This window comes from Ylistrum balloti, unplaced genomic scaffold (assembly GCF_031769215.1).
Source record: "Ylistrum balloti isolate Yb309-2 unplaced genomic scaffold, AGI_CSIRO_Ybal_v1 Utg370742, whole genome shotgun sequence".
Taxonomy (NCBI): Eukaryota; Metazoa; Mollusca; class Bivalvia; order Pectinida; family Pectinidae; genus Ylistrum; species Ylistrum balloti.
The window spans coordinates 319,534-330,913 of record NW_026782437.1 but is presented as its reverse complement, the minus strand read 5'-3'; the positions used below and the strand labels follow the sequence as shown (position 1 = coordinate 330,913).

General features: G+C 35.2%; 1 protein-coding gene across 3 annotated transcripts; it reads left to right on the top strand.

Moving 5' to 3' along the window:
• The first annotated feature begins 1,451 nt into the window (after window positions 1–1,451).
• Window positions 1,452–9,235, top strand: LOC132557966 (small integral membrane protein 29-like). 3 transcript variants are annotated; one of them, XM_060222497.1, is made up of 5 exons: window positions 1,452–1,481; window positions 3,260–3,576; window positions 6,302–6,327; window positions 7,059–7,167; window positions 9,119–9,235. In XM_060222497.1, the coding sequence occupies exons 2-5, from the start codon at window positions 3,427–3,429 to the stop codon at window positions 9,173–9,175; spliced, it is 342 nt and encodes a 113-aa protein (XP_060078480.1). In that variant the 5' UTR covers window positions 1,452–1,481; window positions 3,260–3,426; the 3' UTR covers window positions 9,176–9,235. The 3 variants fall into 3 exon arrangements, with proteins under 3 accessions (XP_060078480.1, XP_060078478.1, XP_060078479.1); XM_060222495.1 differs by having other exon boundaries at window positions 7,059–7,185; XM_060222496.1 differs by lacking the exon at window positions 1,452–1,481 and adding an exon at window positions 1,748–1,773 and having other exon boundaries at window positions 7,059–7,185.
• The last annotated feature ends 2,145 nt before the right edge of the window (window positions 9,236–11,380 follow it).

Sequence of the window (11,380 nt, the reverse complement as noted above, 5' to 3'; positions counted from 1 at the left end):
ATGAGGGCAACTCCTAAAAAATTTTCAGGCTCTATGTGTAGGTAAAAAATCAATGGAGGCATTTGCAAATTTCAAAATAGATAATGTAACCATTTTACCTGAGAAAACTGTAAAATTGCTTGGAGTTTATTTTGATTCACTTTTAAATTTTGACTTTCATGTCTCGGAGCTATGTATAAAGGCCTCCAGACAATTGAATGTTCTGAAAAGAATTGGAACTTACTTAAATAAACAGGAAAGAAAAGTTATATATGATTCTTTTATACTTTCAAATTTCCAATTCTGCCCATTAGTCTGGCATTTTAAAAGTATGAAAAGCGTGCGAAAGATGGAAAAGATCCATGAGCGTGCTCTAAGATTTGTTGAAAGTGATTATGAGTCGTCTTTTATTCAGCTTTTAACAAACAGTAAAACTACTCTTTTACACATCAAGAGACTTAAAGACATGGGCTGTGAAGTTAACAAAATTTTATACAAATTGTCCCTTGAATAAATTCAAGATCTGGTGAAATTTAAAGAGTCTATTTATAATTTTAGGAAGGACTACACAGTCACTGTGCCAAATGTAAAGTCTACCAAGAATGGACAGAAATCGTTTAGTTTTGAGGCAGCACGGGTGTGGAACAGCCTTCCGAATGAATTACCCAGAATTCAGGAAGCTGATCCACACCTGGGATGGCCCGATATGTTCCTGTTCTATCTGTGCCAAAATAAAACCTTGATCTGCTTTCTGTGTGTGTTTGTCATTTGGTCTATGTTGCCAATGTTTATTTCTTACTGTTTGTTTCTATATATTTTTTATGGACTAGGGACCTGGTTTGTGGGGACTATACTGGCCCAACTTACCAGACCTCCGGGCCATTTTAATTTATAACCATAAGTGCTTTAATAACTTAATATGCTGTGTCTTTATGTACATTTTAATCAATGGAAATCCCGTAATTAACATCTCGAGTTACTACTCTGTGCATGTTTTATGTCCATACACGTATGTTTCACATTTTGTTTTTTTTTAAATTTTATATTGATATAATTTGTTGTAATAATAGCTCCTCTGAGCTAATGTTGACTTTGTTTATCATATACGACACAAAATAAAGCTTATTGTATTGTATATCATCTTGGATTAAGCAGTTAAATGCCCTCAGGGATTTTCTTAAATTCTAAATTCGTATATGATAAAGAACAAAACAAGAGAAAAAAATTAGTAAGGACATGGTTCTTTTCTTCTTCTTCTTCTTCTTCTTCATTTCTGATTCGGTTGAAAATTACAACTATGGGTAATTTAAAACTCTCATGCTGGAACGTATTACTTTAGTTTTGAAAAAAAAATCTCACTAGAAATAAAGAACGTCTTCTGTACTAGTGTGTTCATAATTCCCGCTGCAGTTAACTCCCTTCTCAAGAGCTCTTTATTGTTTACAGTGACGGGTATAAAGCCAGGCCCAAGTCATTTACAACTGAATTAGCCTATACCTGAGGTAAACTTATTTATGTCTTCACGACATTGATATCAGTGAGATAACTTTTTGTACTTGCTTGAGTGGTTTCGCCTTTAACATATTTTCATATGAAAGACAACAGTTTGAGAGCACAGCGAATATAGCATCACATGAGTGTGACGGTAACGTTCTGTCAAAGCTTCGGCTACCATACGGGAGACCCACGGAACTGTATAGATTTCGCAATTTCCTGTAGACATTTAACATTTGTTTGATGACAAAATTACATATTTGTTACATCGATCTGGTTTGGAAGCCTGAAGAAACTTGGGTAAGATGATCTGTAACGTGCACCATGACGTTTCACGTCCAGTTTCACGGTTTGTTCCCACCGTTTTTACATAATTGAGTCTACTTTACCATAACATGCATCAGACCAAAATGGGACATGATCCTTTTGGCATTCCTACTCTTCTTCCCCTATTGGATCCCCCTTTCAAGCCACAGGACGGCAAGGTCAAACGTACAATCACAATTGTTTCCTTTTCACAATATGTTTAAAACGAAACTAGTCTCAAATATATACTCTTTTCATCTAACAGTATTTACTTTTGTAATTAACAGCAAATATGAAATGTAAGTCAGTGCTGATTTGCTTGTGTATCACTGCAATTTATGATGACATATATGTTTTATTAGATGGAATCCTAGTTTTTTATGAATGATTGGCTCATCTTGAGTATTATTAAGAGAGTATCTGATTCCAAGTTAGCTTGAAAACTATTTACAAGCTATATAGAAGAAATGAGACTTTTGAGTCCTGATAATTGAAACCAATTATATCCTGCTGGTCTTCTTTCTAATGACTTGTGCATATATATATATATATATATAGAGAGAGAGAGAGAGAGAGAGAGAGAGAGAGAGAGAGAGAGAGAGAAAGAGAGCTGATACTTGCTGTTTTGAATTTGAGTTATCTGCCCTTACACCAGGTTTCAGACTAGCAAAGATCTATGGTATGTGGTGTGTGCGTATATATATATATATATATATATAGAGAGAGAGAGAGAGAGAGCTGCTACTTGCTGTTTTGATTTGAGTTATCTGCCCTTACACCAGGTTTCAGACTAGCAGAGATCTATGGTATGTGGCGTGTGCGTATATATATATATAGAGAGAGAGAGCTGCTACTTGCTGTTTTGAATTTGAGTTATCTGCCCTTACACCAGGTTTCAGACTTGCAGAGACGTATGGTATGTGGTGTAAAGTGCCAATTATCTTTTTATTTTTATCTTTGTATTTATCAAAGATTTCATTGATTATACTTGATTATATGAGTTATATGAGTCATCTGTATAAGTGCTGTAACTTTCTGAAAAAGATATGAAGGAACAATTTGGACTTGTGTTATAAGATGATTGGGCCTTAATGTACCTTGTATTACTGCTGACCAAGCAGACTTCATGTTTCGATATGAAAACCTTTGTTTGTAGAAAAATTAAAACATTGATATGACTTCTGAAATGATGACCAACCTTGTTTTTTAGGGGATGGGGTGGAAGTGGGGGTGGAGGAAGATGGAGATGGGATTATTTTCTAATTCTCTTTTTAGGACTTATTGAGAGTCTTTGATGATGTCCAGTGGGTCCTGTCTTGGTATTATATTATATGCTCCTTGGTGAGACATGGCATGATAACCAGAAACTTGATACAATCCGAAAATAGTAAATGATGAGATGTTTAACAAACTGGATGTCATCACGAATTTATTTAGATCACTACATATAGTTGATACTCATTACATTAGTTTGTTGCAGATGCTGACTAAAGGATAGGCCATTTAGCCAGGAAAAATGGCCCATGGGCATATCTTAATTAACCTCTTACTGACCTCAGATTTTGCAATGACCTCTTGCTGACCTTTGAAGGTTTGAAGGTAACCAATAGAGTTTGTTGTTGAGCCATCAGGATTTTTCTACTCACCATGAGTAACATTAGTGCCTGGCAGGACAATATCAATGTGACCTCAGCCATTTCAACCATTGCACCACCCCAGGACCCCCAGAGTCATGTTGTGGTGTACATTCTCATTCCTCTGGGCTCACTTTTCTTTGTCATCCTACTAGCAATAGTGGTGAGTATTTTATCACACCTTTAGGAGTATTTTGAAATTTTTGTATCTGCAGTATGTGTGAAAGTCATATTTTGTCAGATATCAGATACAGAATTTGTTTATCTGCAGTATGTGTGAAAGTCTTAGTTTGTCAGATGTACACAATTTGTTTATCTGCAGTATGTGTGAAAGTCTTAGTATGTACAGAATTTGTTTATCTGCAGTATGTGTGAAAGTCTTAGTATGTCAGATATCAGGTACAAAATCTGTTTATCTGCAGTATGTGTGAAAGTCTTAGTTTGTCAGATATCAGATACACAATTTGTTTATCTGCAGTATGTGTGAAAGTCTTATTTTGTCAGATATCGGATACAAAATTTGTTTATCTGCAGTATGTGTGAAAGTCTTATTTTGTCAGATATCAGATACAGAATTTGTTTATCTGCAGTATGTGTGAAAGTCTTAGTTTGTCAGATATCAGATACAAAATTTGTTTATCTGCAGTATGTGTGAAAGTCTTAGTTTGTCAGATATCAGATACACAATTTGTTTATCTGCAGTATGTGTGAAAGTCTTAGTATGTCAGATATCAGATACAGAATTTGTTTATCTGCAGTATGTGTGAAAGTCTTAGTATGTCAGATATCAGATACAGAATTTGTTTATCTGCAGTATGTGTGAAAGTCTTAGTTTGTCAGATATCAGATACACAATTTGTTTATCTGCATAGTTTGTCAGATATCAGATACACAATTTGTTTATCTGCAGTATGTGTGAAAGTCTTAGTTTGTCAGATATCAGATACAGAATTTGTTTATCTGCAGTATGTGTGAAAGTCTTAGTTTGTCAAATATCGGATACAAAATTTGTTTATCTGCAGTATGTGTGAAAGTCTTAGTTTGTCAGATATCAGATACACAATTTGTTTATCTGCAGTATGTGTGAAAGTCTTAGTATGTCAGATATCAGATACACAATTTGTTTATCTGCAGTATGTGTGAAAGTCTTAGTTTGTCAGATATCAGATACACAATTTGTTTATCTGCATAGTTTGTCAGATATCAGATACACAATTTGTTTATCTGCTGTATGTGTGAAAGTCTTAGTTTGTCAAATATCGGATACAAAATTTGTTTATCTGCAGTATGTGTGAAAGTCTTAGTTTGTCAGATATCAGATACAGAATTTGTTTATCTGCAGTATGTGTGAAAGTCTTAGTTTGTCAGATATCGGATACAGAATTTGTTTATCTGCAGTATGTGTGAAAGTCTTAGTATGTCAGATATCGGATACAAAATGTGTTTATCTGCAGTATGTGTGAAAGTCTTAGTATGTCAGATATCAGATACAAAATTTGTTTATCTGTGAAAGTCTTAGTTTGTCAGATATCAGATACAAAATTTGTTTATCTGCAGTATGTGTGAAAGTCTTAGTTTGTCAGATATCAGATACAGAATTTGTTTATCTGCAGTATGTGTGAAAGTCTTAGTTTGTCAAATATCGGATACAGAATTTGTTTATCTGCAGTATGTGTGAAAGTCTTAGTTTGTCAGATATCAGATACAAAATTTGTTTATCTGCAGTATGTGTGAAAGTCTTAGTTTGTCAGATATCAGATACAAAATTTGTTTATCTGCAGTATGTGTGAAAGTCTTAGTTTGTCAGATATCAGATACAGAATTTGTTTATCTGCAGTATGTGTGAAAGTCTTAGTTTGTCAGATATCAGATACAAAATTTGTTTATCTGCAGTATGTGTGAAAGTCTTAGTTTGTCAGATATCAGATACAGAATTTGTTTATCTGCAGTATGTGTGAAAGTCTTAGTTTGTCAAATATCGGATACAGAATTTGTTTATCTGCAGTATGTGTGAAAGTCTTATTTTGTCAGATATCAGATACAGAATTTGTTTATAATTTTGATTTTCATGACACAAGGCCTTAGTAGAGAAAATGTGGGTTTATTTAAAAACAAGGTTTACAGTACAGAACTGGAATAAAGTGGCAGAGTTAGACACTACTTTTCTGCTGACATCAACATTTTACCTGGTAATCTAAAGTTATTCAATAATTACAAGTGCTATTATCACCAAACAAGACTTTTATGTATGATGTCTACAATTGCTAGGCCAATTAAATTTGACTCAGTCATGTTATAAATATAGCTGCAAGTAGTAAGTCTCAGTCCTTCAGGCAGATTGTGTGAGAAAAGTGTGGTGAGGGCAGTCAGAACTGGCCTCCTCATCCTGCTCAATATTCTGCATTCCAGCCTGGTCCTGTGTGCCTATTGTCTCGTTCAGTCCAACAATTTCAATCCCTTACACAAAGGTTACTTAAGTATATAACCTGGGACCCCTGACAGTAGGTATTAAATGGTTAGCACAAAGGTGCATAGCTAGATATGTATAACCTAGGATACATGACTAAAAGTAGGAAGTGGTTACCACAAAGGTGATCTAGTTATATAACTTGGGATTGTACATAGGTAGTGGATAGCACAATTTGTTTGGACAGAGTTTCATAACCTCCTGTGTCTTAGATGTTTTTTCCAAACTTGAAGTACAGTATTTGTGGTAAGAGTTTCTTAAGTATGAATACCCATGGGTATCAATGTAACAGAGGATGTTATTTGTCTTATGATTTTGCTTGGGTTCTCACCTTAATGGTTTCTGATTTTAAATATTGTCAACCAGCACGAAAACCTTCTTTTAGATGTAAATTCTAAGAACTCTTTTATTTCTGTTTTAGGCTGTGATACTGCTGAGGAGAAGCAAGTAAGTAATAATGAGAAGGAGAAAGGAAAATTGTGTTTACAACAAACTCATTATTTACAAATTTAACCCACCATCATGAGATGGTAGGCTATTCAAATCACCCTACATCTGTAGTCCATCCGTAGACAAATTTTGCTATCGCTATTTCTAGAGAAGTACAGTAAGGATCTTTCTCAAATATCATTTGTAGGTTCCACTTGGTCTCTAGTTGTACCAGTTCAATTTTGGGACTCGTCAGAAAAATGGAATAGCCAAAAGACAGACATCCTTTGCCAAGAAAAGTTTGTTTATTGCAATTTCTTGAGAACTGGATGGATCTTTCTCACATTTTATTTGTAACCTCCCTTAGTTCCTAGTTGTGCTTAATTGATTTTATGAGTGATCAGAAAAAATCAAATGGCTTCCAGGTGACTATCTTGGACTTAGCAGCTAAAGGTTATTGTCACATTTTTTAAAATTTTTTCTCGATTTTAGTCACATCAGGTTTGTCACCTGACAGTATTAATATCATGTTAGTCACCTGACAATATTTAAGTCAGGTTAGTCACAAGGCAGTTAAGTCAAAACATCTAACATTTTGCACCTCTGTAAGTAATGCGTCTGTGAAAGTTGGAACACACTGGTTAATTTATGTCACATAATAGTCATAGCAAGGGGACAGAATATAATTAGTGGTAATACACTCTTAAAATCTGATATAGAATAGATCACAAGTGTTTGTCTTTTTGCAGGATGGAGAAGCTAAGACATCACCTGATGCCAATGTACAGTTTTGATCCAGCAGACGAGGATGAGGATTGGGAGTCGGAGCTGTTGGAGGATCAGGACAAGGAACAACAGGTGGCCCTCAGGATAGATGTGTGTAGTCTCTGTCAGAGTATATTCAGTCGTGGACTGTTGTTAAGAGCAACAGGTGGCCCTCGGGATAGATGTGTGTGGTCTCTGTCAGAGTATATTCAGTCATGGACTGTTGTTAAGGGCAACAGGTGGCCCTCAGGATAGATGTGTGTAGTCTCTGTCAGAGTATATAGTCGTGGACTGTTGTTAAGGGCAACAGGTGGCCCTCAAGATAGATGTGTGTAGTCTCTGTCAGAGTATATATAGTCGTGGACTGTTGTTAAGGGCAACAGGTGGCCCTCAGGAGAGATGTGTGTAGTATCTGTCAGAGTTTATAGTCATGGACTGTTGTTAAGGGCAACAGGTGGCTCTCAGGATAGATGTGTGTAGTCTCTGTCAGAGTATATAGTCGTGGACTGTTGTTAAGGGCAACAGATGGTCCTCAGGATAGATGTGTGTAGTCTCTGTCAGAGTATATAGACGTGGACTGTTGTTAAGGGCAACAGATGGTCCTCAGGATAGATGTGTGTAGTCTCTGTCAGAGTATATAGTCGTGGACTGTTGTTAAGGGCAACAGATGGTCTTCAGGATAGATGTGTGTAGTCTCTGTCAGAGTATATAGTCGTGGACTGTTGTTAAGGGCAACAGATGGTCCTCAGGATAGATGTGTGTAGTCTCTGTCAGAGTATATATTCGTGGACTGTTGTTAAGGGCAACAGATGGTCCTCAGGATAGATGTGTGTAGTCTCTGTCAGAGTATATATTCGTGGACTGTTGTTAAGGGCAACAGGTGGCCCTCAGGATAGATATGTGTAGTCTCTGTCAGAGTATATATAGTCGTGGACTGTTGTTAAGGGCAACAGATGGTCCTCAGGATAGATATGTGTAGTCTCTGTCAGAGTATATATAGTCATGGACTGTTGTTAAGGGCAACAGATGGTCCTCAGGATAGATGTGTGTAGTCTCTGTCAGAGTATATATAGTCGTTGACTGTTGTTAAGGGCAACAGATGGTCCTCAGGATAGATGTGTGTAGTCTCTGTCAGAGTATATAGTCGTGGACTGTTGTTAAGGGCAGCAGATGGTCCTCAGGATAGATGTGTGTAGTCTCTCTCAGAGTATATATTCGTGGACTGTTGTTAAGGGCAACAGGTGGTCTTCAGGATAAACGTGTGTAGTCTCTGTCAGCTGACTGAGAATACATTTGTGGACTTTATGTTATTATTATGTTATTACCATTATGTTTCCATTCATGTCTTTGTTCAGTAACCCAAGGGGAGCTTATTTAATCTTTGTTCTTTTGTTCTACAATCAAGAACAAACAGTTCTGTCATGGCTCCTCAGGATGACAAGTTATTTTGCAGTGGTTGAACTGTGCAACAGAATGAAATATTATCATTCTTTTGCAACAATATAATGTAATGAATACTTGTTTTGCTCTGCAAAATGATGGAATTGTGATGCTTTGTCTTTTTAGGTCACTGCACCTAGCTCTTCATCCATCTGTTAAATTTTCACATTTCTGATTTCTGAATAAATGCTGGAATTATTACATAAGATTTTACAGAGAGGTTTCATGGGTAATGACAGACGAAAATTTTAAATTTTATGATTACAACTCCAGGAAGAGCCTGGCAAAAAATGGAAAAAATATTTATATTAAAAAATGTCTTCCAAGACAGAGATACTGTAGAATTGGAACTTTGATGGGGTTCACCCACCAGTATTTTGAAACTTGTGGTTGTTTGTTGCAGTTATAGAATTACAAAACTTCATTGGGAAGAGATAGCACAGGCAGTAGATACTTGTGACATCATGTGGATGAAATATTTGGTTATACTCACTGAAATTATTCACATTGACCAATCAAATATGAACTAGAAATTATTATATGTGATATGGACTACTCAACATAGAAAGAGATTTTTATTGAAAAATATATAATTTTGTTTCAGAGTCCAAGTCCAACTGGGTCTTCTCAAAGATATAACTTCAGTTTAAACAGACGCTGACACAGAATTCCACTCGGAGTGGTTAAAACTTGGATTCAAACCACTGGACACTGGATATCTATCGGATAAGTAGAATTTCCAATTAAACGATTGGATATCTCAGAGAGAGGTAAAACTTTCCATTAAACCATTTCAGACACTGGATATCTCAGAGAGGTGAAACTTCTCATTAAATCATTACTAATATTGAATATCTCTCAGAGGTGAAACTTCTCATTATACATGGCTGACATTGGATATCTCTCAGAGGTAAAACTTCCCGTCAAATCATTGCAGACACTGGATATCTCTCAGAGGTAAAACTTCCCGTCAAATCATTGCAGACACTTGATATCTCTCTGAGGTAAAACTTCACAACAAATCATTGCAGACACTTTTTTCTCTCTGAGAGGTAAAACTTCACAGTCACTGATCATGATACATATATGTAATTTCTAAATCACATACATTCCACAGGCACTGTAACACGATTGTCATTGTTGAGCATTTTTTGTACATTTTTCTACATCTGATAGGATTAATCATTACTGGTGTCACCAAGGTATCATTACATATAAAATATAAACTTAATATAATTTTATTCTGATACATATTCAGCCAGTGACTTAACTATCCCAATCATTTCACACAGAAAGAAAACCTGCCCCCTGAAATAGTGACCAGTGACAATTCAAGGTTTAGGTCCCTTTTTATGGAAACCAATCTTTTTCATTACAATTTTTTTTCATCAAGCCAATAAAAGAATTTTTTTCTTTCCTGATTCTCAAAATCCTTCATATGCCTCCTCAGACCTGACCAGTCCTGCTAGCTGGTAGTGAGTGTTATTTATATAATTTGTTTAGAGTTTCTGTACCAACAGAGGAAAAAGGATTTTTTTAAAAGTGCTACTTTAGAAGTAGCACTTTAACTTTATGATAGGCACTTGCATCTACTATTAATTGTTCTGAGGTACTCACATCTGGAGATCTGGAGGTTTAGAACTGTACTGTTTCAGTATTTAAATTTCTTTAGACATTAACTATTGTATTCACATAGTAATATACCTAAGTCTGTTAATAACACTACACATAACTGTTGCTGTTCAGTGACCAAGGTACAAACAGAGCTTGCTACTGATTTTGAATCTGAGGTAATCAGTTGGGCTGCTGGACATATTGTCATGTACTAAGTTCACTGCTGACTTTACTTCGTGATTATGTGATGGGTGTATTGCAGGATGCCGCAAAAGTTTCACTGAGACCCTAAAATGATGTCACAAAAGGACTTAAATTATATCAAGTTTTGTAGGTCAGTGAGGTCATGTATGTAAGTGTTTAAGTCAATTAATGAAATCACATTAAGTGAGTTATGTAGATAATGATCTCACATTGTAAGAGTTCCTGACACAATAGATCTTATCATATAATCAATGTCACCACTGATCTTTAATGTAATAAAGATGCTACAGATTTTATAAACAATGTTTAACATTACATTAGATTTTCAGCTGTTAATAACATTTTATTAGGATTTATGAATGTATTTCATGATAATGTTATATTAATGTTATTTATATCTGGATTGTGATATAATGTCCTTCATGCTTTAACTTTTTTTTGAGTTGAGCCATATTTTACTATATATGTGTGTATCATGGACCAAAATGTCATAATACAAATATCTTCACAGCACTTGTAAACAATTTTCATGTCATGAGTAAAGTATCCTGCCAGATTTAGAATTGTTTTTTTTTTTTTTTTTTTTTTTAAATCATTTTAAAAAGAAATATCCTAACATTGCCTTTCTAAGTCACTCGTTTCAAAATACATAGGAAATGATAAGATTGATTTTGAGATGATTAATAATCGATGAAGATGGTAGAGTTCTGGTGATTATTAAATAAGACATAGTGTTTACACTTGTTTGACTAAATGTACCTGAATCGATGTGTTGACATGTATATAATGGAGTCTTGTATATATAGGGGAGTTTACTCCCTGTCATTATTTCCTATATAACTAATTATAAAAATACCAGGTATTGCTGTTAGGAAAACTAACAAAACCAAAAATAATTCATTACCCGGTAATAAGCCCAAACCAATTTTACATAGGAAGTCATGTGATGGCTCACTTGACTTATTGTCCTGTAATAAGCCCACTTCTAACTTTGTGTCAGAGGTTTTATGTGCTGGCCTTCTCGACATATTGTCCTGTAACCCTTGAC